This window comes from Acanthochromis polyacanthus, chromosome 23 (genome assembly GCF_021347895.1).
Source record: "Acanthochromis polyacanthus isolate Apoly-LR-REF ecotype Palm Island chromosome 23, KAUST_Apoly_ChrSc, whole genome shotgun sequence".
In the NCBI taxonomy this organism is placed as follows: domain Eukaryota; kingdom Metazoa; phylum Chordata; class Actinopteri; family Pomacentridae; genus Acanthochromis; species Acanthochromis polyacanthus.
In genome coordinates, this window is record NC_067135.1 from 14,398,318 (window position 1) to 14,425,882 (window position 27,565).

At 38.5% G+C, this 27,565-nt stretch overlaps 3 protein-coding genes, 1 long non-coding RNA gene and 1 other non-coding gene across 6 annotated transcripts; 2 read left to right on the forward strand and 3 right to left on the reverse strand.

Annotated features, from left to right (window-relative positions):
* Positions 1-44: 44 nt before the first annotated feature.
* Positions 45-261, reverse strand: LOC127532508 (small nucleolar RNA U3). The gene has a single exon (XR_007939925.1). It is a non-coding gene; the product is annotated as a small nucleolar RNA U3 (small nucleolar RNA).
* Positions 262-3,273: 3,012 nt separating this feature from the next.
* On the forward strand, positions 3,274-8,105 carry trmt10b (tRNA methyltransferase 10B). Of its 2 annotated transcripts, none has more exons than XM_022217226.2 (9): positions 3,274-3,347; positions 3,547-3,710; positions 4,439-4,547; positions 4,654-4,784; positions 4,906-5,058; positions 5,348-5,426; positions 5,893-5,960; positions 6,606-6,729; positions 6,806-8,105. In XM_022217226.2, exons 2-9 carry the CDS (start codon positions 3,579-3,581, stop codon positions 6,919-6,921), a joined length of 912 nt encoding a protein of 303 aa, XP_022072918.1. In that variant the 5' UTR covers positions 3,274-3,347; positions 3,547-3,578; the 3' UTR covers positions 6,922-8,105. The 2 variants fall into 2 exon arrangements, with proteins under 2 accessions (XP_022072918.1, XP_022072917.2); XM_022217225.2 differs by having other exon boundaries at positions 3,288-3,453.
* Positions 8,106-14,529: 6,424 nt separating this feature from the next.
* Positions 14,530-20,468, forward strand: LOC127532429 (uncharacterized). Its single transcript, XR_007939870.1, has 3 exons — positions 14,530-14,635; positions 20,044-20,209; positions 20,291-20,468. It is a non-coding gene; the product is annotated as an uncharacterized LOC127532429 (long non-coding RNA).
* cxcl19 (chemokine (C-X-C motif) ligand 19) lies at positions 15,515-19,263 on the reverse strand. Its single transcript, XM_022217222.2, has 3 exons — positions 19,125-19,263; positions 17,822-17,957; positions 15,515-16,261 (listed from the first exon to the last, which is right to left on the reverse strand). The coding sequence occupies exons 1-3, from the start codon at positions 19,246-19,248 to the stop codon at positions 16,132-16,134; spliced, it is 390 nt and encodes a 129-aa protein (XP_022072914.2). The 5' UTR covers positions 19,249-19,263; the 3' UTR covers positions 15,515-16,131.
* Positions 20,469-23,910: 3,442 nt separating the features above from the next.
* Positions 23,911-26,266, reverse strand: LOC110967562 (C-X-C motif chemokine 3-like). The gene is made up of 4 exons (XM_022217221.2): positions 25,762-26,266; positions 25,471-25,579; positions 25,298-25,378; positions 23,911-24,755 (listed from the first exon to the last, which is right to left on the reverse strand). Exons 1-4 carry the CDS (start codon positions 25,820-25,822, stop codon positions 24,614-24,616), a joined length of 393 nt encoding a protein of 130 aa, XP_022072913.1. The 5' UTR covers positions 25,823-26,266; the 3' UTR covers positions 23,911-24,613.
* Between the last annotated feature and the right edge of the window lie 1,299 nt (positions 26,267-27,565).

Sequence of the window (27,565 nt, forward strand, 5' to 3'; positions counted from 1 at the left end):
TCTGCACTATTTAAGTTACTTTTAATATTCAACATTAATGCACCACCACTCTGATCATACTCTTTCCCTCAGAGTCCCCAGAGGAGACAGTGAACGGTCATCAAAAGCAAAGAGCGTATGATACAAATCAAGTCTCTCTGCCCGCTTCGCGCTCAGGAAAGAATATCACCACCTCATCATCGTGGTTGGCGAGACCAAACACTTTAGAAACACATTTCTCAAGTCAGAAACTATAGAAATGATCCCTGAAAGTATAGTCTTAAGGAATAGCTGCGCCGACCCAACTACTTACGTGTCGACCCTGGACTTCACTGTCATGGTGCTCATAACGCTTACTGTACAATATAAATATTTAAAGACAGAATATGTCCCCTCCAAAAAATAAAAAGGCAACTCAATTGACTGTATTGGATAAGGGCTACAACATATACACATATGAGCACGTGTTAGTAAGATAATTATACTTTTAAAACATATATTAATGGCCATTTCTGCTACCGGGTGTATATTTACACACCATTCTGCTCAAAAAACATAATCCAAACCACATATGACTGTTGTTTCGGGAACAAAAGTCTCTATTAATTGTAGTATAATCGAGAAAATCTATCTATTCTGAATACCCACAATGCTGTCTGGCGATACCACTGCTCGGCGTCTATCATTGGCTGCCGTGAAGCTGCATGGCAGCGTGTTAGCCTCAGATGCTAACAACAACAAAGCTATAACCTGCTCATTTACAGCCGCATTTTTACACAAGCCTCAAGACATACACTTTGTCCTGATGCCCGTGTCACACATTGTAAAAATGACTTAGAATAAAACACTGTCATTCAAGTAGAGACAAGAACAATTAAGTTTTACATTAACAGAAGCCAGTTGGTAGCAGCTCAAATGTGCGCCGATTTTTATAGTCCGACTAGAAACAATGGTTCCTAATTCGTCAGGCACCAGAATCCGGTTGTGTTGTATTTTGAATATGTTGTCGTTTTAAGATTTTTCAGTTTTGGGAATACATAAATAAACACATACATATACAAATAGCACTATATCAAACAAAGCTACAACAAAGCAATTATTCTTTTTAACAATTAAAGCAAATATTTTCTTTTTCTTTCCCAAACTAGCAGCTGGTGACTTGCTGGAAACACAAAAATCCATCCCAAACTTGACTCTGTTATTCCATTTTATGCAGCAGTTTTAGTAGAGAAACAGGATACACTGTAATAAAAGCAGCTTTGCTGGTTGTCAACATAAGGCTTTTACTATTATTACTACAATGCTGTATGTGTTACAGCCAGTATATTTTCAAACAGTGGTTCAGTTAGATTGCCAGCTATTTTGATTTTTGATTAAGCAATGTATTTTTAATCAATAAAAAAATAATCTTTCTTTATTCCTCTAGAAAATTAACCTTCACCTTCTCATTTTAATTCTAGTACATAACTCTATACTCAGTTGTAATTATTTCTTACATTTTTAGTTGTTATTTGGCGGTGCACTTGAATTTTTGATGACAGCTGTTTGAATTTAACCATCAACCTTTGTTGCACACTTTTGTTGATACTTGGCCCAACACAGAACATGGACTTGGACTGATATAAATTGTGGCAGCATTTTCAAGCACGTCCTTTAGTGTTGAGTTTTTTTTTTTTTTTTTTTTTATCGTTCTTGTGTTTTCGAATCACACATCACATAACACTAAGTTGTGTTACGTGCTGAAGGCTTGAGTGTAAGTGTTAGTTATGCAGTCTAACAGTAACGGATCAGCTAATGGACATTTCTAGCATTATGTTAGCTTAAGTTCTCAGTTGCCAGTCTGAAAATGAAAAATCATATTTGAACCATTTGGAAGTTAAAATGATCAAACGCTTTATAAAAATGGTAAAAATAGCGACTTGTCTTGATGAACCTACAAGACTAGCTAACGGGCTAACTTCAAGCTAGCTTTTGCTAATTAGCTAAAGTTACCTGTGTGAAGTTCAACAAGGCTGGATTTTCTTGTCTTTACAACTTTGCAACTTCGTACACAAACTCCAACAGCTTAAGATTCCACTTGCAGTTTACCACGTACAAACGAAACACTTAAAACAAGAATAAAATGGATTTACTTACCATTTATGAGGTCAACAGGTCAAACAGCTTTTGTAAGTGACACGTCTGTGCGCAAGCTTAATTAAGACAGGAAGTGAAATCAGTTTCAAAGTTGAATTGATTGAATAAAGTTCAGGGTGTATTGAGTTTACAGAAAAAAATAGTGCATGTAATTTATTTTGATTGTTCAACACTTGATGCCACTTTCAAAACAGAAGGATTGAAGACGCAGTTTGGACAAATGCAAGCACTAAAACTTCATGAAAGCTCGTGATATTTAATGTGCAACATGCAAAATATGTTAGCAGTTTTCTTAGAACACATTTGAGGACAATGAAACCTGACAGATGAAAATAAGAGACATTTCAGATTTTCATGTTACAATTCTGTAGACATAGTGTCAAACACTGTGAGTGAAGTACTAGGCTGAAATAAATAACATAGTGCACAGTTGATACATCAAATAAAATAATTAGAAATATAAATAAATTCAAAGAGACCATTGACAAATAATGATATACACATTCTTTTAACCCTCTAAGTGAATGGTCAAATATTTAAAAGTTAAGAAAGAGGATATGAATGCCACATGATTGCTCTACTCTTTTCTTATTTTCTGCTTTAGCTGTTGTATACATTTTTGTGTCCATATTGATATTAATATCGAATCTAACATTTCGTCACAATCTGCACTTTTGATCGTCAAATTTTGCAGTGCTCTGAATTATTCAATATGTCAAGCAATAATGTTGTTTTTATGAGGTACATTTAATACAGTACCTGTTGAGCTACCTAAAACACTATTTTAATTTAAATATTAAGGTTAAGACCCTACAGTATTATTCATTATGTAAATAATCTGAATAGACAAATAAAGACATGCATATTATTATAATAAAGTATTATTTGTAGTGTACGTTGATGTCTGAGCTTTTTTCACTTACATTTTAAAGGTTTTGAACGGTTTGATAAACACAAAAAGTCAAGCAGAAGGCGTCATCGCCCTCTTCTGGCGTATAGAGGAACTGTCACACTGCTGGGAATCGGCATTTAGTTTTGTAAATATTTTCTCATAAACGATGCAAAACAAAAAAAATGTTTATGTAGCCAATAAAGAGGCCCAATAATTAATTAATATAAATAAATTAATATACCCATAAGGTTTGTTTAATGGTTTGTTTACTCTGACGTCATCCATGTGCGCCGCTCACATGTTGGTTGGCAATCTGAAAGAGACTCCTTCTTCGACTCATGTATTTCTTTTACCTCATCTTTCTACATTCAAACCACTCATATGTTGCATTTATGTGTCATTTGGGGAATTTAAGGAAATATCAATAATTTCTGACGACAACCAAAGTTAGTACAACAGCGTAATGGGAGTTTTGACTTTCCTTGTTGATACCACAGCGACATGTAATCAGAACATTGTGGGGGTTTTTTTCTTTCCAGGTGATGCCTTTGGAGAACAGCAGCAGACTGAAATGGCACAAAATTCACCAGAAATGTGTGAAATGCAGCTGAATGGAGTTTCGGAGCTGATGGATCTGCTTCACATAGACGTGGACGCTGATGTAGTGGATGACAGACCAGGGAGAGAAGACGCACTTTACTCAGTAGGTTTTATTACTCAGCCTTCATTCTAAACAAAGACTACTTTAAAGTGAGGCTGAAGAATTTTGGGAAAATATCAAATTGCCATTTTCCTGACAGATATTGTGAGTCAATTTGATTTGTGATATAATAATCATTTACTGTGTGAGAGATATAAGCTCCCCCAAGTGATTGTATCCCTCCAAGATCTCACTTCAGTCTATCAGAATTAGATATTTAGGATTTTTTCCATGTCTGGATCTTCTTGCATATAGAAAATACAGTTAGGTGGTCTTTAAAACATGTAGAGGTTTACAACATGATGTAGCACTTTAAGACTCAAACAAGAGAGAAGTTCATTACAAATAAAATGTATTACTATTATTAAGTAATTTCTAATTAAGATATTTGAATGAAAAATGTTTCTCTAAATAGGAATATAAAGAAAGCAAGAAAAAATCTGAAGCATATAAATGCATTCATAAACCATTCTATGATATAATTCAAAACAGATTAGAAGGTGATCTTTTTTCCATTTCACTTTGGTTGAATAAATACGTCACTTTTCATAATTTCAGAATTTTTTGTGACGCGCTGTGCTTCGAAAACCACTTTCAAACCTGTTGACAAATATTAAGAATCCACTGTCAACAAACTAGTTGCACATTTGTTGTCCTAAGGCTGAAGCAGATGCAAAACATGGCTAATAGTTTATTTGTGTGTTTTTTCTTTTTGTCTGTTTAATGAACAGAGGAATGTATTGAGAAAGCAGCGACACTGGGAGAAGCAGTTGGCTGCGAAGAAGAGCAAGAGGAAAGAAGAGAAGCAGAGGAGGAAGCTCAATCGTGAGCAGGAGTCAGGTAAAGATAAAGATCAAGTGAAGAGGATTAAACTACAGAGAATCCTTTTCAGTTCTAAGAAGACTGGAGATGAAATGTGGCAACTCCTGATATTTTTTTGGTACAGGTGCCAGCACAGAGCATCAGTTTACCAAACGAGTCATGAAGGCGATCACCAAAGAGCGTTTAGCTGAAGCTCAGTCCACAGGGCTCAAACTCTGCATTGATCTGAGTATGACGGACTGCATGTCTGACAAGGTAGGAGGTGGATGAACGACCCTCTAAACATCAAGTCATTTTGTTGGTGTGACACATTTGTCATAACTGGTTATATAGCATTTATTCAGCCACCTTTGACTGTAAATGTTTTCTGGTTCAGGAGATAAGCCGACTGGCTGGCCAGTTAAGACGTCTGTACGGGTCGAACAAGAAGGCAACTCGACCGTTTCATTTGTTTCTGACAGACCTGAGAGAGGACAGTCGTCTCTACAGGGAGTGCATACGGATGAATGAGGGCTTCCTCAACTACATGGTGATTATTGTTCTTTAAATCCTGGATTCACTAGCAAATGTTTTTAAAAGTAGGGACAAAACAGAAAGTTTAACATGGAGGCAAGTGTTTTTAGTGTATTTAACCTAAAACTAAATAATCAGAGGAATTTTGTTGAACTATAAACACAACTTTTTTTTATTTTGGCGCTTTTTAGGCTTCATCGATCATGGGATACTTCCAACTTTATGGTTGCTTCAAGTTGTTTCAATCAATGTTCTGTAATCTGAACATTAAACAGCACTCTGATTATCTTCTGCTTTTCTTTCAGATGGACATAACAGAGGAAAGCTGTCTGGACCTGTTTCCCGCAGAAACTGTCGTCTACCTCACTCCAGATGCTGAAGAAGGTTTGACAGATTTGAATTAACTGCATGTACGAATCAGTTATCTCAAAGCGCAGCTCCAAAACTCTTCAGTTTTATCAACATTTAGCCATTTTTTTGCTGTTGGAATGCATCTTTTACCCAGCAGAGGGTGCTATCTGATCATGTTGTTAGAACTTCGACTGTTGCTGCTGCTGTTGGTGAGATGTATGGCAGTTTGCGGAATGAAATTTTTAAAAAAATGTCATACACAATTCAACAAAAAGATAAGAATGACAGGAAATCTCAATTAACGGATAAAATATATGTAAAAAAAATCAATATTTCACATATCACCAGTATTGTACAGACTCTAATATATGTAGAAAAACTGATACTGCACAGAGTTTTTAAATGTACAAAATATTCATAATTCCCAGCTGTGAAAGTGTTAATAATTACGAATTACCTGACATTGCTAATTTCTAATCTTTTCTCCTTCACCTTTTAGCTTTGGAGACAGTGGATGCTGACAAGGTGTACGTCCTCGGTGGACTCGTGGATGAAAGCATCCAGAAGGTATTTTGCATTAAGCCTGATTGTAACCGGATTGTAGCGACTTCAATGAACAAGGGTCGCTGAGGGACTGAGGTTGGGCCCGTTTGTCTGACGCGCTGGATGAAAGAGCTCCCCGAGATATTCAACCTTTTAATAAAGAATAAAGATAGTGAACTCATGATAGCATGCACAAAGTCAAAGTAATCACAGCGATCAAAGAAAAATAGCGGTCAACAAAAAACCCGGCTCACCCGCTCTCAAACAAAGAAGAACATCAAGAAAGGTGAATATATTCACTTAATTATCCCCACCCATATCCATGTGACCCGCTATCCCTCTGTTCAACATGATCACAAAAATCGTATCATAACCAAAAGAAACACCAACAACAATCAGTAAGCCCCTTAACCTTATAATAAAACAACAGTTCACTCATGGCTCCTACTATGGCAGCTCTGTCAGTAAATGCAATATGATGTGAGTAATTAGATGTTAGCTTTTAATCAGTGTGCAGTTCACCGTTATTTCTATTTAGCTTGAATCAGACGCAGTAGCTCTCGTTTTTGAGCAAATAGCGCCGATTGAGTCGTAAATAGCACGTGTGTGAACGGTTGGGTTGATTTTTTTTTTCTATTTACCGTTTTCTTGCTGTTCCTCCACCTGCAGAAGTTGAGCTTCTCGAGAGCCAGACAGCTGAGTGTCCACACAGCCAGGCTGCCCATAGACGAGTACATGGTGAAGAAAACCAATGAAAAGAACTTCCACTCTAAGATCCTGGCAGTTAATCAAGGCAAGCAAGCATGCAATTATTTTCATCTACAGGGCAGTTAAAGGTGGTATTGTAATAAACCTCTCCCTGTCCACAGTGTTTGACATCCTCTTGACCTTCTGTGACACCGGCAGCTGGACTGAAGCCTTGCAGACATGGTTCCCTCTGGGGAAGGGTTATGTTGTTGCACCACAAATCACTTTAAGAAAATAAAACTATCGCCTGATGGGAGCCGACTCGCTGTGATGACTGTTCAAAGAGAAACAGCAAACAGTCGCCTTCAACACTGCTGTTCTTTACACGGAAACCAACACACTGGAGATGTTTCAGTTCTCATCCGAGTTCAGTAATTGAATCTAAATATAAAGAAAATAAGAAAGACCTGTTTGCTCATGGGCTACACTTCCTCAGGAGTCATTTTTGTCGAGTTCATTGTTGGTGAATGTCAACAAACTGATCTGATTTTCTTTTTAAGACAATACATTTTGTATTTTGAGAGGACATGTTCTTGAAACATTATGTGTCTTATCAGATTTTGTATAAGGATAAATGATTTTAGTTCTGTATTTATTGATGACTCAGTTTTATGCAATTTTGACAAAATTAGGGAACTTGTTCTCTCTTTGTTATACATGCATCAGTTCTTCAACTTTTAATTAAATTTCACCCTGTTGAGATGTTTACTTTGAAAGCATTTTTCTCCTTTTACTTTTTGCATTAACCTCAACTAAACACATTTCCAGCTCATTTTATTGTTTGTTTAAAATTGCTGTTAGGGTGCTTTATCTGAGGTAGTGGGAGTTCTGTGTGTTGTGCTTGCTATTACATTTGCTGTCCAAATGTTTTCACAACTCTTAGGACCCTGAAAGAGCAATGACCTTTATCAATATAGTCATGCTTTCCTTAGAACGTTGGAATACCCTTCTGACCAATTTCCCCTGCTAAATATTTTTATTCCTTTATCACGTAATTATATGAAGTCATTTGCAGTTCTTTAAAAGGGGGATTTGTCATATTTACAGACATGACTGTATTGCTCAGAGGTTAAGATGCACTGGGCTGGTGAGTGATGATGACAAATCCAGCTGTTTCAGCAACAAACAAAAAAAACCCAACATCTAGGGGTAATTTTTTTTTCTTTAAACGTCAAAACTACCTTTTTAGAGATTTGCTGTGAAATGCAAATTATGAAGCATCTAACTCAGGGGTGTCATGCAGTCCAGTTTGAGCTGAAGTGGTAAAATCATAACAAAAATCAAATAATGTCAACTCCAATTTTTTTCCTTTGTTTTAGTGCATGTACATTGTGAAAATGTTTACATTTAATTAACTATCTTTTTACAGAATATTATGAACAACCTGAAATTTCTTAAATAAAAATATTATGCCTCAGTTTATCATTTGTGTATTACAACTTAGAGATCAGTGTTTCTACAAAAGCACAAAACATTAAGTCACAGGTATCTGGAACTCGTGCATTTCATGAAAAAGTATGAAAGCTGTGGCAGTGTATGTGTCAAGTGTTCTCCCACTTTCACTGACAGGTGATTATCATTGATGATTTGTCTGAGAGTTTGTGTGCAGTTTCCCCACTTGAAAAAGGATGTTTCATCTACCCAGGGTTTGAGCAGGACTCCACTCAGGAACCAGTCAGTTGCTTTCTTTTTTTTCCTCTTTTATTTTGCAGTGGTCGCAAAGTCATGGGATACAAATATGGCAACTTCCATAAGTTGACAGGGTAAGCCCATAGGTAAGGTGAAAAACCTTTAAACAGACACAAAAGAACAATGTTCAAATTATTGAATCCAGCAAATAATAATTAATCCTTGTCTACATTTTCACCACATTGGTAAATGCTACTCCACTCAATTTATGTTTGTCAAAATCAAGACCAAATAAACTGAATCAACAAACCATGGCATGAGCAATATTCAACCCATTCCTATTCCACACATGAATTTTTCTGCTTTTTAAGAGTTGATTTTAAATTCACATTTTAATAAATTTACTCTTAGCATTTTTATCAAATTTCGCAACCCATTTTTATACTTTTTAATTCATATTTTTAAAATTATTTAAAGTGCATAAAGTGACTCTTAAAGTGCATTCCTTTCCAGATCAAATAAAGTGCCTAGTACAAACCCATCCTTACAAACAAATGATTAACTGGTCTTTTGACCTTAGCTGGAAACCCTCTAATTGGCACCATTTAGCCAGCAATCTTATTTTAAATTGAGCGATTACAAACACGCGGCAATTATTAGCATAAAGACATAAGAAAGTTGACAGCCAGCCGCTCATGGCTAATGCTAATGCTAACACGTCCTGCAGCGGCACACATCGGCAGGTTAAACAGTCTTTTAGGTCCTTCATAATTCTGCTCTTACAGGCTGCTACCCGGATTTCTGTAGATGAAGTAGTCCTGCACAGTTTGCCGCAGAACTTGACGCTTTGTTTGAACGAGATCGTTCATTCTAGTTTCCTGCTCAGCGCTGTGTGTGTCCCTTTTTATGCTGCAGGTAGGAAACCTGCAGTCGCAGATCGGTTCCGCCCCAGCTGAATGTAGCACCTGTGTGAATGCTTCTTTCTTTGAGGTTTCAACTTCTTCCAGTTTGACTTGACATTTTCACCTCTGTAATATATACACTTCGCAAAGTCGTCTCGCGGGCCGGACTAGACCCTCGAGCAGGCCGGTTTTGGCCCAGGGGCCTTATGTTTGACACCCCTGATCAAACTCAGTTAAGTGCTATACAGACACATCAGATATTTTTTATCCATTATGCAACACCATCAGAGAGTCCTCCGATTGTCCTAAATTAATCCTGCAGCTACAACCCCAAACATACATGTTCACACCAAATATTGACTTGATTCAGGTGTTAGGGGTTTAACTGATGGCATTGTTTTTGAAAGCATCCTCACATTCCCTTTAGTCCATAAACGTTGTTGTGCTTCTTACTGTAGTAATGAACTGTACAACACATTTTGTTCTGCATGAGATGGTGCTCTGCCCATGAAATCCAGCCTGTAAATGATGCAGCATTCCTCTATTTTGTAAAAAGATACAGAATTTTGCCACCAATTTGGGGCTGTTTGTTGCTTAATGTGTTCACAGAGGACATGAATGCTTTTAGATAGACACAGTAAGCTGGCATTGCTACTTTTTCATTTAAAAATTTGCTTAGCTTTCGATGACAATCATTTGTTTCCCAGTGTGTCATCCTCAGGCTGCTATAATTGATGCATGTCTTACTTTTAAATCTGTTTAGTTGAACATTTTAACAATAATGACAACATGATTACAGTAAAATATTACTAGAAGGTTTTTCTGTTGGTCCAGCTGGGGATTTCGGAAGGCAGTTAATCTTTTCTCTAACCTCACAATGGGCGTTTTTTAAAATCTTATTTAGAGAGTTGGATCATCACTCAATTTAAGTCATTCCAAGATAAGTATAATAAACATGACGCTTTTCCACAGAACATTACCAATACCATTACCATTAACAAAGGATTTTGTGAATATCTGGAAGAGATCACTTTTGGATTCTGGCTCAGATTTCTGGATTAAACTGCCCAGCACAAAACCAACATGAAAAAACTTTAACATTCCCAGAACGGTGTGAGAAAAAAGGACTCTCATATCGCCGCTGTTTGACTGCTTATAAAACTCCAACTTTTCTTTTCCAGTAAACAGTCTCACAAATCCAGGCTTCGTTACTAACAGTCCACTGTCACAGCACAAACGTTTTCTATTACACATTCACAAAGAATGGATTTCCTTTGTTTGATGTGTGCTTCCTTATGTTTTAGACAGTGTAGAGAGTGTGTAACACAGAACTTCCTGCTGGTCATTTTACTGAGTGACTCTGTTGTTTTGTTTGTAATTCTGTGCACTTTTACAGGTTATTTCCTTCTCATTTAAATCTGTCCATTAATATGCGTGAGGTGGAGATACAACATGAAGTAAACACAAAAATGAAATCAAGTGTGACCATTTGTTCTGGTTTTCAAAGTCACTCGTGCTGCTTCATCTGCTCGCTGTGCAGGTGAAACAAGTAGAGTTGTCACCAGATGACCAATCACAAAGATTCATCGTCTGACTGCTGAAAAGGAGACAAACACTCAGATAAACAGCGTTACTAGAGGCCTTAGAAGGTACATCACCATGGTAACTGAACTCCTCTCCTGCTCCAGAGAAGGTTGAGTTCCAGATAACAGATCAACACCCATATAAACATCAACGAGTGAACAATCAGTTTTCTTGTAAAATATCCAGACAGTGAAGCCAGATAATGACAACACATCCTGGGTTTGTTAAACTCTCTTCATAGTTCAGTCTATTTCACAAACTGCACACTCTTGTATTTCTGCTGTTCTTGTTTGTCAGTGACACAGAATAAAGGTTATCAGGCAAGTTTCACGGACACATGAATACATCTTGATGTCAGATTTTTATACATTTATTCAAGAAACAACATGAAGTCAATTCGATCCAATTCAGTTCAGTCCAATTCAATCCAATTTTATTCATATAGTGCCAATTACAGTTCAAATTGTGTCAAAATGCTTTAGAGAACCCATATGGCCTGAACCCCCACAGAGCAAGCCTTAAGGCGACAGTGGCAAGGAAATAAACCCTTTTAACAGGGAGAAAAACCTTGAGCAGAACCAGACTCATATGGTGGGGCCCATCTGCTGCTGGCTGGCTGGGTTGAGAGAGAGAAAGAAAGAGAGAGAGAGGGAGAGGGAGAGAGAGAGAGAGGCGACGTTGCAGCTTCCTTCAGGTCTGTGCTCCAGCTGGGAGGCTCCACAAAGAACACAAACATCCATCCGTCCATCATCTATACACCTCTGAATCCTCATCAGGATGGTGGGGGCTGGAGTCTGTCCCAGCTGACTGAGGGTGAAGGCAGGAGACACCTGGACAGGTAACAGTCTATCACAGGGAGAACACAAACAGAGTTAGTGTTTTTAAATCATCTTGGTGTGACAACAGATACATTTTCAAACCTCTCCAACAGTCTCATGTGGATTATTGTTGACGCTGCGTTCAGAACACCCGCACCGCTTTGCATTCTCCTCAGAGTCCTGCAACGACAAACAGCAACACAAAATTAGTAACAATTCAGAGTCCTACAAATAAAACAATAAAAAAACAAAATTATCAACACTTCAAAGTCCTGTAGGACAACAAAACAACAACACAAAACTATTAACAGCACTGAGGAAAAAGAGAGAAGAAAGAAAATGTCAGAACATTTTAAATTGTAAACACATAAAAATTACAGCAACTTAATATTGTGTGTAAATGTAATTGTTAGAATTTTATATTTTATGAAACATTTTTCTATTCAGTAGATTTTTTATTAGTTCAGATTAGATTTTTATATACATTTTTAGATGAATTTTTAGATTATTACATAAAAAATTAGATGAATTTTTAGATTATTATATAAAAATAGATGAATTTTTAGATTATTGTATGAAAGTTTTTTGATGATTTTTTTGATCATTATATAAAAATAGATGAATTTTTAGATTATTAAATGAAAGTTTTTTAAAAAGATTTTTTTAGATCATTATATTAAAAAAATGACTTTAAATTATTATGTAAAAATTTTCAGATGAATTTTTAGATCATTATATAAAAAATATGATTTTTTAAAATTATTATATGAAAATTTTCAGATAAATTTTTAAATTATTACATAAAATATTTTTGATTAAAATCTAGATTATTTCCCAGTTCCCCTAACTTCATATTTTTGGTTTGTTTAACATAATTCACTTCTAATTCTAATAATTGAATGATGTTAAACATGTTGCTGTGCAACACTTGACAGTAGGCAGGTTATGTGGTGATGATCTGTGTCCTACTGAATGTTTTTGTTTACAGACACTACCATCACCCCCTACTGTCTCCTCCAGCGTTTTTCCTCATCTTTTTCTGACTTCAGGCCTCCACGTTTCCTCACTGGTAGTGGACAGAGTTGCATGGTTAGAAGGAGGCCACCACTTTAACATCACAACTTTAAATCGCTTATTTGCACAATACCATGAGTGTTTGATGTGTAGCAGTGCTTTTTAAGAGAAGAAGAGCTGCTCTCTTACCTGCTTTTCATAAAACAGAAGTTAAGCGTCTCTTTGGTGCAGGCGACACACAGATTCACCCGTTGTCATGGTGACATGCTCATCATTGTAGGTGAGCCAACATTCTGACGTGTCGCCTGGTTCATGATCCCGATGAGCACCGTCACAGATGTAGTGTCCTGAGAGGAGAGGAGACACTCAAGTTTATGGAACGTCTGAAAACATGCTGGATTCTTAAACCTTAAAAATCTGACTTGAGCAAATGGAAAACACAACCAAACACTTACAACTGTGAGCTGTGGAACCCAAAAGACTCACAATGTTCACCAACGAGTAGTGAGTGTCTGTCCAGAAAAGAGCACAGACGACAACAATTAGCTCCACTTGTAGAAACATTTCATCTGACACAAAGCTACACTAGTCAAAGTAACAGGCTCCCTTTGTGTACAAAATGAAGTGTGGGTCTAAACATCAGTCTTACTTGTTCAGTGAGGGTGTGCTCCGGCTTCACCACTAGCTCCCTGCTCAGGTGAACAGGAGTGTCGAGCTTCTCCAGTCTGAAGGTCGGGGTGAACCTTTTGAGCTGGAGAATCAGAACACTGTTGACAGAAAAGACAGAGGAGAGGGTCACATATCACCATGACAAAGGAAATGAAATGAGAGAAACTGTTGGTGTTTTTAGTGTGTTTGTGATGATGTTACTCACTTTGGCCCGATGAACTCCTCAACTGTTTTCTTTTTTCATGGGGAACAGCTTTGTTAATTAATGTTACATTTCTCAAGTACAACAGATGGTTTTGTTCATAAAAGAGTTGGACTGGTCAGGAATTATATTCAGCATTTGCCTTTACTGTATTCAGACTGATGCACAGTCACCCAATAAATGCTCATTCTGTTCTTCTATCTGCTACACAGAACATCTGAAACAACGAGAATGAAACAAAATTTGGTGTAAACAACATGAAAGCATGATGATGATGGTGTAATGGTGTGGGGGAAATTTTCTTGCCACACTTTGGGCCCCTTAGTACTAGATGAGCACCATTTAAACGCCACAAAGTATTGTTGCCAACCCTGTCCATCTCTTTATGACCACAGCGTACCTATCTTCTGATGGCTACTTCCAGCAGGATAATGCACCATGTCACAAAGCTCAAATCACCTCAAACTGATTTCTTGAACATGACAATAAATTCACTGTACTCCGATGTCCTCCACAGTCGCAGATCTCAGTCCAACAGAACCTTTGGAATGTGGTGGAGCGAGAGATTGGCATCATGGATGTGCAGCCGACAAATCTGCAGCCACTGCTTGATGCTATCATGTCAATATGGACCAAAACCTCTGAGGAATGTTTCCAACACCTTGGTAAAAGTATGCCACAAAGAATTAAGACAGTTCTGAAGCCAAAAGGAGGTCCAATCTCTTGCTAGCAAGATGTACCTACTAAACTGACCACTGAGTGTATAGATTATATTAGTTGTTAGAATAAGGCATCCAGGTTGTACAGCAGCAGATACAGATTCACCTTAGAAAAAAATCTTCTTAAATAGAAGATTCTGGTTTTGACCTCTTCCACGCATAGAGTTTAATGTCAAACTTACAAGAAGCTGGGGAGATTTTAATGTCTTGTGAGATGACTGATGTTTTCTCTGGCTCTGCTCTGATTCGTGGGAGTAACAGTAGTTGAAATTTCCCACCACACAGCCAGCTCTTATTCAGGCTCCTAGTGCCATGGGAAATGCTAAGATTTCTTTCGTCTTGTGCAAAATCCGTGGGTGATGATGGCTGAGAATAGTCTGGGTTTTGTATCAGGATCTAAACATGAGCCTATGTGGTGAGTCTAAGCATGTTTTAACTATTTCTTGTCATGCTAGTGGTGAAGAGTCGCTCCATCAATATATATGTATAAATCTACAATCTAAGATGTCAGCCGGATTGCTGTGCAATGTTGTAACGACATCATGATTCCCAGAAGATGCACTTTACTAACTTTGATGTTGACTTTCCCATTAGCACCATCTTATGGTTGACATATCTGAAGGACTGTTGAGCTGATTTCTACAAAAATTCTCACAAATTCGTGTTTCCTTTAGGAAGAACTGTATTGAGTTGATCATCTTTTCATCTGTTGCCATCATCAGGCCAAATGTTTATTCAGAGCTTTGATTTCTGACAAAATACCTTCAAAACTGATGAAACTCATCCTCAGCTGCAAATTCTGTGTTTAGTGTGACAGGAATAGCAAACTGAAAACTTAAGTCTTGATTTAATCTTTTCAGTATTTCATTACTTTTTTGATCTATTTATCTATATATTTTTGTCTTTTTTCTGTTTATTAATACTTTAATTCTCTACTGTTGTCTTGTTTTGCTATTCTGACATAACAACATCCGGCCTGGTGTTTCCTCATGACATTAATTTACAATCATAAATTGATAACATAATCATTGATTGTATTCTGTTTGTACTGAAAGGGCTGTGAAAACGAGGTGTTGCTGGATGATTGGCTGAAATGTTCACATGCAAACTTATCAAACTAAGATAGTCAACATATTAAAAAGGTTAAATTTAAGCATGTTTTATGATGCATAAACCCCATAGTTGTAGCTCACTGTTCATCTTTGTGACCAAACACAGTGAAACAGGATTCACATCCACCAGAATGCAAAAGAAAGTATGAAGGAAGGGAGACATTTTGCTTTTTAAGCATGTATTGATTGGATTTTCTTTAAAGGCTCACATCAGGTTTTCTAGATATTCTTTCGATACATAAATTCTTATCTGAGCGTTTGTTTCCGTTGCAGCTGGAGAAGATTCACCAAACAGCGAATTACACAGAAATGACTACATACATTTCAATACTCTGCTACATACAATATCCGCTTTCAAAGGGTCACACAATCAATCTTTGTTCAAAGTCACACTTTTTACAGGCACAGTTAAATTCAAACTTTGCTAAAGCTTTTATATTTCAGCTGATTTTCCCCATTATGTTTACTTTCCAGTAACTAAACCCTTTATCTCTTTGTAGCACTTCAGTATGTTTTCATAATCAATGTTGTTCAAGCAAGGTGTGTTAAATATGTGGTAGGAAACGGTAGAAATATGATTCTGGGAGAAAAAAAAATCCACAAACAAGAAAAAGAAAAACCCCACAGAAGCTGAAATAGCCCAGTCACAAACTGGACCTAGAATAGAAAATAAAAAAACTGAGTTCTTTAAGTTAGACAGCAAGATGGGTTAAATATTTTCTGTCATCTATCATAGTGTGACTCAGAGTTGCAGACAGCGGGTTTAACTGCGGCATGGTTTGCATTTGTAACATCATCTTCAGGCCTTATTCTTGGCGCCTCCTCCTCTCTGCTGGCGTAGCTGCTTCTCCAGAATGAACTGGACCAGTTTCTTCACCCAGGGGGACCGAGGGTTCAGACAGACCTTCTCGCCGCTCGCCAGTCCGGCTCTGCTTACACAGATTTACCACAATTAGAATCACATCTAGGATTTTAGAAATACTAAGGTCATGAGGCCAAAAGCCTCCCCATTGCCTCAAGATATTTTTGATTTGAAACCTCATCTCTGTAACAATGTAATCAAATTATGATGCCAAAAAGATATGCTGTTGTTACCCAACCCTGTAATCTTGACTCCCAGAGATCATATTAACTAGCAATAGCAATTAGATTTTTTAAGCAAGATTGATGATCTTAAACAGTCATAAGGTGTTATTGAGTGCAGCTATTTGTGATATACATTTTTGCCTGAGATTCTGACATTCCCAAGAGCTCACTTTCAGTCAAGTACATCATTAGTTAAAGTGGAGAGAATTCATAAACAGAAATGAAACATCTGGATTCAATCTGATCCTGACAGATACTTGGAAAACCTCAGTTTTCCTTGTAAGGGTTCAAAGATTTCTGATGTTTTCAGTCCTTAAATGTTGCAGGGAGGAGAACAAGTGATGTGAACTTGAAAAGCAAAAAAAAATAACAAAGAATGATGTTTTGCCACTGGGCCAGAGTTCAAAATACCATTCTTTGTAACCACCTCTATAAGCACAGATCAGTTCAACCATGTCTGTATTTATAATCCTTGATACACATCATGTTATTCAATAAGTCTAAACACATATATCCCATGCTGGGAAGAGAGAAAAGTGTGTGCATATCCTGTTTCGCTGACAGGCATATTTTTATTCACACCATTGCAACAAACTTGTGAAACAAGCACCACAGTCAGCTTCTATAAGTGGAGATTCTCCTGTTGTTTCCCACTGCAGATATTACTTATTGTTGCATTTCATTAGTACCCCCCTCCCTTTCTATTAGATCTTGCAGCTTCAGGATGATTTCTGACCTGTACGGTACAGTGAGGAAACCTGTGCCAAGTTTTGCTTTAAGAGCCAGTTACTGTTACTTGATTAAAATACGGTTCTAAAAACACAAATTTTGAAAAATAATGCTCCTGGAGGAATGGAAATGGTGAATGTAAAACAGTGACAGTAAATGGAATAGAAGAAAAAATCTAAGACTTACAATTAGAGCTAAAACTGCCAATTCAGTTTCAGGACGTTAGCCAGTTCCTGCTTTTCACATCTGATTGTTTTCTGTTTACACAAGTGTTTTACAGGGTTTATACGGTCACTCAGAAATGTGGAAGAAGAAATGCTGAAGTCCAAGTGAGCTGAAAAGATGCCAACAAAACAGTTTTCTGTTTTTAAAAAAATGACCTCATCTTTCAACCTTCTAGTCAGTTTTCTGAAAAGTAATCACTATGAGACAATAAATCTTAGTTTGAATCAACTTTTTCTTTTTTTTCTGCCAAGTAAGAGCAATCTTAAAATCCACTACAACAGCAAACTCGCACTTAGGATTTATATCTTTATTTTCAGTTTGGACTCTGATGACATTCTTAACTCCTGTTAGGTGATGATTCATCTATTAATCTACCAGCTGCTGGTTGCAATCCTCCCTATAATGTGGAAGTGTCACAGTCAGCTGATTTGTGTGATGAGTTCACTTACATGACTTCTGTTTCGGGGCAGTGGGGACCTTCAGGGACCAGTTTGATGCTCTTCAGGTTGTCGGGGGGAATGATCCTCGACTCCACCTCCACGCAGCGGCAGTGTGTGTTGTAGTCCCTGCTGATCGGCGGAATACCTGTCGTCAACACGCAGTCAGTCAGAAAACAGGCTTCATTAGAAGAAGCAGGAAAAGAATGACCTCTAAAGGTTTAGTTTCTCAGTAAAGTTTTTATAAATCTCTTGTGAACAGTAACTCAAAGACATTGTTTCGGTTGTTGCTTATTTAAAAGGTCAGAACAAGAAAATGTCTTCAGGTGATTAGTGTTTTTACCACTGCAATATTTTGCAATAGCAAAATAAGCCTAATTGTGTCTTTTTGGCATTATTAGCTTGGCAGTTCTGAACATTGTGGTTCAATCACAGGCACTGGTAGTATCTGAGAGGTAAACTTGGATGGCAGCAGCTGTGGTTTTCATTTTGGTTTATGCCCAAACTATCCTCCTCCTCCACACACACTGCTGCAACCTTCCCTTTTTTCCTTTATTTCTTAGAAATCTGGTGTTGCCTTCTCATGCTGATGACCAACCATTGCCACAGTTCAACAGCGCATGAATGCTTTCATCAAACGCTGACAAATCCACTTTCTAACATTTCGTCACAGCCACCAGCGTCAGTGTTGTGAACACTGTCAAGGGCATTTCCCCTTTTTTCCTCTTCCAGTCAACCTCCTGTTCATTCCAGCTTAAATACGGAAAGTCACTGTTGGCTTCTGCTCTTACTAAAGACTGAGAGTAGCAGTAGGATGATGGCCCATTATGCTGTCATGTGACTCAAACACACCTCTGAAACACAAAGTGGAAAGGTCACATCTGAAGTTTAAAAAGACACTAGACATTTATATAAAGTTAGGCTCTTTTTTCTTTCTTTTCAGAATAAGCCATTGTATATTTTCTGTCCTTTTGAAATGTAAGTTACATTAGTGTCACGTTGCAATACAGAACAAATGTTCCAAATGAGTGTGCACTTACAGCTGCATTAAGGAGATAATCAAGCATAGAAAACACCCCATACAGGTGCAAAACAAATACTGCTTTACCCCAACAAAAGAGCTTATTTGAGGGTTTAATAGTCTGTCTTAATGCTCCCTTAAAATGTAAATGTTACTTAAAAGTTAATGAGTGCAACTCTGATCACATTAAAATCCACTAGCGACTTTAAACTGCCATTCCAAACTCCTGACATGTATTTGCAGATTCAAAAATATTTACTCTCACTCCCTTCCGTGGAAGCGTGCGGCTCTTACCACTGATGACGACGAGCAGAGTCCCGAGCACGACCAGGATGCAGAGCTTCATCTTGTTTAGGCTGATGCTTGTTGAGCTCTTGAGCGCAGATGAAAAGTTTACCGCTGTTCTGACTGCCAACATACATCTCTGCTCCAGTATTTATACATACAGTTGTCATGCGCTTCTCAGCTGAGGGATTTTTTTATTTTTTTTTTAAATTACCCACTGTGTATGTGCAGGTCTGCATGTTGATTTCACTTTGCTGCATTCACATGTGCAGCAGAAGGCAGTCATGGGACAGTGAGTTCAGGGACCGACCAGAGGCCTCGCTGAGGTGTTGACGGTGTCACTGAGGTCAGCGACCACAGAATTGCGTCAGGCAGAAGATGTGTGTCTCTCTGGACAGTCAACCAACAGCTTCGTTTCTCTTCTGCTTGTCGTAGCTCTGCAGCATTATTCAGCTGTTTGTCCTCTTCAGACTCCGAGAGAAGAAAATGATAAAATCCATCCATCCTCTATATACCGCTTTGTCCTCACTAGGGTCACGGGAAAGAAAATGATAAAATGATCATCAGATACAGTTCTGTAAACAGCCACAGTTACACTTGTACAAGCCATAATATCACACAGTGAGATAGAGCTGTTGTTTATGTCAGTATTTTTTTGTCCCTGTGGACTTGTTTTGACCCAATACAGACTGTATAATATAGTTACTGTGAGAAATAAATCTGTGGTGTCTTCTCAAATAGTTTGGTGCTCGGATGTGCAGTGAAAGTGTCAGAGCTCCCTTCTCATCCCCTGTCTTTCCCATCTGGCATCCCAAATACCTTTTTCCCCATCTCTCTCCCTCTCATGCTCCTCTCCCCCTCTCCTGTTCCTCTCCCTCTCATGCTCCGGTCTCCCATCCGCTCCTCTGCCCTGTCTCTCCCTCTGCAGCTCGGTGCCTGAGTGGAGTCGAGCTTCCCAGCTGACTCCACTCAGGCAATCAACCACCTCTACGGCTCCCGGACAGCTGACGAACATCATTCTGATTACACACCTCTGCAATAAGAACCGGCTCATCCTTCCACTCTCTGCCAGATCGTTGAACCAAGACACCACAGTCAGTTCACTCTCTAGCCCTCTGTAAAGACCTGTTTAAGTTTGCTTTCACTTACTTTGTTTTCTCCTGCTCCTCACACAGTTCAGCTGTCCGGGATCCCCGCCATCCTCCTTCCCCTCCGGCTCTCCCCAGACCATTCATCACCGGTTTTTCCCTGCCTGGACCCCCCCCCGTTTCTGGCCAAACCCTCCCACTACACCAGCTGCTCCTGCACCCTGGAGTTCCCCCCCCACCGTGCCATTATTCACCCCCCCAACAATAAAACTCCTCCTCAGTTCCACCAGCCTTGGTAGAGTGGCTCTCTGCTCGGGTCCAACCCGCTTGTTGTGTGACAGAAAGTGTCTTAGTTTGACTGCTTGGCCTTTTAAAGCAGAATTAATCGAGATTTTTATGTAAGCAACGGCTCAAATGTGAAGTAACTCACAATTATCAACACATTTCGCAGTTTTACGGCCTTTCTGGAACATTTTAGCCTCGGTCAGCTCCTTGTTTTGGGCCTGCAACTGTACCAGTGTTGTTCACTCTCGTCTCTCTTAGCAGCATAGTTTTCAACTAAAACACCTTCCCAGGAGCAAATGGCAGACAGACACAGGTAGTAAATAAGTTCTGGTCATAGTGGAGCATTTAGCAGTTAAAGAACCAGACATTTCTCTGTGGGGTTGGAGGAGACATAAAGCAGAGCTAAAATAATTGAATATATTCACAAAACACATTTAAAACAACAGCTGCATGGCCAAGGTGATTGTGATTGATGATATGCATTAGCCTAACAAGTTGAAATGTGGGGGTTAAGACTCTACAGTGTTGTTTATGGTGTAATTACATATTGGACAAATGCCCTACAAAATCATGTAGAATACTGCTTTAATTTTCTATAGCACATATTGAAGCTGAGACCCTACAGTATAAATTATCGAGAACACTCTAACTTTAGCTAAGACCCTCTGCTATTATGAAACAGTGTTAATTTCACTCGGTGTCTGCTGGATGTGTTTTTAAGTCAACTTAATAATGACAATTTGTGGTGAAAACAAAGATAGATACTGCTTTAAATTATTGTTAGTATGGCGACGGTGGTGTCATATTTTCAGTTAGCTCTGAGGCAAACATTTTAGTCATACTTGACATATCTTTTTTAGTTTACAATGTTAACCTAAAATGTTGTATTTGCTGTTATTTCAGCTTTAATTGACAGTACCACCCATAATTTGAATTACACTAATGAATGTTAAACTGTTAAAAACAAAGCGGATTAAACTAGATCATCCCTCAGTGTTTTTGAAAACATCTTTTGTGGAAACAAAAATCAGATTTAAAGTCATGTCAGTTTAGTTCACGATGAATATATTTTTTGTTAAAATTCCATAAAGTTAATAATTATTTCACTAAAGTGGTACCTGAATCTAAGTATCACAATCTGTTGAAGACTTTGAGATCACTGACAAAGATCAATACGCAGACAGAAGGAAACCACATGTGTCTCAGTAGTGGTAAAAACTCATGTCATCTGTCTGATTTGACTTAAGAAATATTACTCTCTTATGATTAAAGGCACATGTCTGTATCAGACAGTGGGGAGATAAATGTGAGACAGAAGTGGGTCATAAAGCAGAACATAAAGGCCACATGACTGTAACAAGTGAAATGATGAATTTCAAGATGACTTTGCAAAATTGTCTTCTGTTGAAAACAAACCTGAGGGGAATTTACGTAATAAATCAAATAAAAACAGAAAAATGAAAGCGCCATGAAATGCATTTTTCAAGTTTGTTCAGACAATACCTGAATCTGAAAATAAAGCAATATATAGTGATTATTGAAATATTTCTTGTAGCTAGCTTCTATTTGTTTTGGGTGTGTTGTGAAAATGGGATTTACTTTCACATGTTGCTTAAAGTGAGGCTGGTTAGCACTTATGCCTTGCAGCAAGAAGATCCCCGGTTCAAATCCCGGGGTGGGCCTGGGATCTTTCTGCATGGAGTTTGCATGTTCTCCCTGTACATGTGTGGGTTTTCTCCGGGTACTCCGGCTTCCTCCCACAGTCCAAAAATATGCTGAGGTTAATTGGTTACTCTAAATTGCCCGTAGGTGTGAATGCAAGTGTGATTGTTTGTCTGTATATGTAGCCCTGCGAGAGACTGGCGACCTGTCCAGGGTGTCCCCTGCCTTCGCCCGAGTCAGCTGGGATAGGCTCCAGCACCCCCTGCGACCCTAGTGAGGATAAAGAGGTGTATAGAGAATGGATGGCTGTTGCTTAAAGGCCAGCACAGCGGTGGAGAGATGTGGGGATCGTATGGAAACCATTTAGAGAAGCTTTTGTGCAATCATTTACAACAGAGGATATCAGGGATTATAGCTTTGTCATTTTACTTCTTGTTTCTGAGAACATTTAAGACAAAGACTGATAGATGGTAAGTAGAAACATGTGACAGTGGGAATCACGTTGATTTAAATGAGGTCTAGTGTGTTTGGTTGTATCAGCCATGTGGAATAAACACAACTGACCTACAACCTGGCCAGCGTCCACTCCAAGCAAACAAAACTTTTGGAATCACCTTTTAATTACAAATCATTTGCCCTCGTATTTATTTCTGGATTGCAAGCCTGTTTGATTGCACAACAAAGGCACAAGAAAAACATCCACAGAGTTTTGAAAAGAGTTTTGAGGTGTCGCATGTGATCTCCAGCCAGACTCCTGCAAAGTTCATGTTTTCAGCATTTTCCATGGAAAAGGAAATTTAATTTGGAGCCTTAGATGCTCTAAGCTCTATCTAAGCTCAACAACAAATACTAAATCTACAAAAACACAGCAGTTTACATCAATGTTACAGTTAAGACAACTTCTAATAAAATTATGGTCAACCAGCAGAACACAGAGTTATGGGAATTAGCTTTTCCTCTATGATCAAAGTTAGTGTAGGTAGTTTAAAACAGGAAACAGGATTTGAAATCTTGATGTCAGGGTTAAGCAACAAAAAAAGTTACAAGACAATTTTATAAAGTTTTGATAGCTTGAATTCGGCCGGTATTTAAATTTAAATTACACACAGCCTTAAATTGACACAATTAGCAGCATTATAATGTCAATGCACCCCATCAGAATAATGTCTGCAACTTAAAAGGTTTATGTGAATAAGTCAATTACATTTTTATTTTTATTTTGCAAACTTGTTTGAATGAGAAGTTTATATCAATAGTGCTGCTCTGAAAATGAATGTTTTGATGATAGGAGGGAGGAAAGAATGAAGGAAGAAATACATCAGTTTACATTCAGAGCGTTAGCCACCACTTTGACTCTGGCTCAAAAACCTCAACAACTACTGGATGGATTCACTCAAAATCCTGGAAAGTCTCCAGTTAAACATCTCCTGACATGTAAATGTGGCTGCCAGATGAACTGCAGCCACCTTGATGACCCTTTGACTTTCTGACTATAAGTTTATGTCGTTTAGTTCCTGCCTCTGTCTTTGTTTTACCCATCACTGCGTTTAGAGCTGCGTTGATCCATGCTACAAAATGGCAAATTTTGAGAATAGAACATGCAATGCACAGTAAAATAAGCCAAATACAGATGAATGATTGTACTTTAAACACCTTGAAAACAGCAAAGATTTATAGTACAACTACCTAAAGGATGCAATTGGCTTCTTTGAAATGAAAAATGGTCATTCCTTTATAATAAATAACAATGATTTCAATGATTAAACAAACATCCAGATTTATTGAGCTTTCATGTCTCTGAAGTTAACACTGTACAGCATTCATTCAGCCTTAAAGCAAACATGGCACACATACACATGGATATACAGTATGCACAGACATTCACATATATGTAAAACATCAGTTTTTCTTATCAAATACTAATATTATCAAATTACATAAATAAATTGTGCTCATATTTATGGTAATTAGGTGCAACAGATATTGTTAATCTTCACATTATGTCAGCTTAATTTCCATGTCAAACAATGTCTTTATACTGTTCTTCCAAACCTCGCACAAAGCTTACTAATGTAAGCTTTGTGCGAGGTTTGGAAGAAACACACACTGCAAATAATCTGTGGTTATTAAGCAGGGGTTCACCAAACTTCAGAAATGCCGCAGTCTCTCTGGTCTACGACTCTTCTCTGAATTCACAATATGTCTCATACAGTCTCCAAAACTCAGTTCTGGCTGATGTAGAATTAAGTATTTGACACTATTCATCCTTCTGTCAGGTTTAGCTGCCTCTTTCCAAAGTAGGTTACTGAACCAGTTTCACATGATTTAACATTGTGTCATCAGTGATATATTTTGCTGACAGAAAAACAGCAACTACATCAGCCTTACTGTTAGGCTGTGACACTGTGCTGCCAAATGACGTCTCATTTTCACCGTACCGGTTAAAAACACAGGGAATGTGCATTATGATGAAGTTGGCAGCACTATGGCTGATTCTGTGAATGATGCTGTGGTTGATTCAGTGGCTGATGCTGTAAATGATGCTGTGTCTGACTCTGTGGTTGATTTTGGGCTCATGGTGTTCTTAGCACGTGCCATGCTCGGTCTGTGAAGGAAACGCATGATGGTCAACTATTTTTTAACCTCTGCTACAAGACATTGAACAACACATTGCATTTAATGGAATACAGCAGTTATTTCTAGCCTCCTCTCTGGCCAGTTACTTTGCTTTAAGAGTCCCACATAAGTAAAAACTATCTTGCATGTCACCAGAAAGATAGTAAATAGAAGAAATATGTGTTCTTTAAATCACTTTTCATCTTCCCACCCCTCAGCTGGAAACTTCTGCACTAAAACAAGCAGCTATCTGCAAGAAAGAATACAACTGTTGTAGGGTTAAAAGCAAGGAATTAAGAGGCAAAGTTTAAGTAACTGGAGCACTACATAAATGGCATACTTCTTTTGCTCTGTTTTCATGCACACTGACACTGACAAAGGCCTCATGTGCAGAGTGCTGCACTTGCGCCCCAGCGTGATTGCTGACCTTCCTGTGCACTTTGTTCCCTCTGTCTAAATTAGTTCATGGCAACATGATGAACAACAGTGAAGCAAAGTGCATCATGTACAAAGCATTTCATTTCTACTTACGTCTGTGTTCTTTGCACGAGTATTCTGGTGAATTTTACTTCAGGGTCAAGACAGTGTGACCTGCCATTTTTCAGTATGACACTGCAGGAGAAAGACAAAATTTTAAGCTAAGACAGCTCTCAAACAATACTTAATTGTGATCATTTCTTGCTTATTTTACTGCAGGTACTGACATGACTTCTTGCTTTCTGCAGTAAGGACGAGGACCGTGCACCTTGACATCAGCGATGGATCTGAGATTTACGCCCTGGATTGTCTTGATGCATCGGCAATATTTAACAGCTGCAAAAGATGACAAGTGTAAATAATTTAGAATAGCTGCACAGTTTCATTTCTCACATTTCTCTAATATGCTATGCAATCAAAAGCAACTAAAAGGCAGATGTTTTTAATCATAATTTAGCTCATTCAAGCTGCATAAATGTGCAAAATTTTTCCATAATCAAATAAATTTGCAGACTTACCTGATGCAGAGCAAATGGCTACACAGACCAAGAGAGTAATGCACCGGATTGCAGCGTTCATCTTTGACTTCAGTGGTAGAAATTTAATGAGCAAAGTTCTACAAATATCTAGTGACTCCTGTAGCAGATATGAAGAACCTCCCTCTCTTCTCTGCTTTATGTTTACTTCACTCCTCAGACCTCCTCAGTGTGCAGGACTGGAGCCCCACGTTTTCTGCTTCTCATTTTTATACTCACGCCATATGGAAACTCTCCAAGAACGACTTCTTGAGAAGTGGCTGAAAAAAATCAAACCCATGTTTTCCCACTGATAAGCCAGCTTTTGCAATCTAACCATTTTTCCTCGGAATCCATTTCTCTCTCAGTTGTCACTTCCTTTAAAACATGCCCAAACCTCCGTGTCCTGCTGAGACACGTCTTCCTACAGACACATTAGTAATGATGCTGCAAACAGATCTATCCATGTATGTCAACACCGCAAGCAATAACTCCTACTCACAGGTGGGCTAAAATATTTCTGTGGCACCGATTACATCTGCGGTGATGTAAAATACAGGAAGCTTTTCCTTTAAGATTCCTTTTTAGGCATTTTTGCTATTATTGGACAATCAACAGTGGAGAGAAACATGAAACGAGAGATGGGACGTGGCATGTCCTCATGTTTATTACTGCAGTCTCGTGAATGGGAAGCTGAATTAGCTTCTTAAGAGTGAACAGATATTTTTCTGTTGAATTATTAATGTCACCTTTGATTCATTGGATGGAGAACTGCCTATTAATGAACCTAAAAACTATGGCCTTGAGTTAAGATTCTTCTTGTTCCAAACACATTTCATGGTTTTTGTTATCTAACCCACTTTGCTCTGTTATCATGGAGATGCCTCAGCTGTCATCGCATGACACCAACAGGTATATACAGATATAAGAGGGCCCTTTCATAATTCAGTTAAATCACATTAAACTATAATCAGCCAAGGCCGTTACACCTGGTGGCACAACCAGGTGCTAAAATGTCTGGCACTAGTGTTAACGCTCTTCCACCCATGTCGTCCCACTGGCAAGAAACAGCATTTTCTCCAGAAAGGCGAGGGTCGAGCCTGTCTCCTCACCTCAAGACCAAATCCTGGGCAGTACAGATCGGCTTGTGATTCGGATGTGCTGGTAGACTTGGAACAAAAGCTCTGCTTCCCACCTGAGATCGCATCCATTAGACACGTCTACATCACTGAGCTCACAGTGCCCTGGAACAGCTCAGTAGAGGAGGCCTACGAGTGCAAGGAGCTGAGGTATACGGAGCTTGATGTCGATGCAAAACAGCAAAGCTGGAAGATGAGAGTCTGACCAGTCGAAGTAGGCTGCAGAGAGTTCGTAGCCACGTCGACATCCAGGCTTCTCTGGGAGATGGGAGTACGTTGGAAGGCCCACTGGCAGGTGATCAAAGACTTCTCCAGAGCTGCTGAAAAGGGAAGTCAGTGGCTGTGGATGAAGAGAAAGGACTCCGCCCGGGCCTTCAAACAAGTAGATGGCGTCTAGGGGGTCAATCTGGGACACTGGGATTCACTGCTGAACCCTCAGGTGTCGTGGGACTATCAGCGGAAACACCTAGGAAACCTCTTTCCTACTTGATACCCAGAGGATGCCCTCACTCACTTGACCATCCCACAGAGTCTTAGTAGATGTCTCATGTGAGCAAGAACAGATATCACCATCTAGTCCTACATAACAGATCCAACATATACAGCGCCAATTCACAGCATGAGTCATCTTAGGGTACATCACATTTTAAGGTCTGGACTTGACAGTA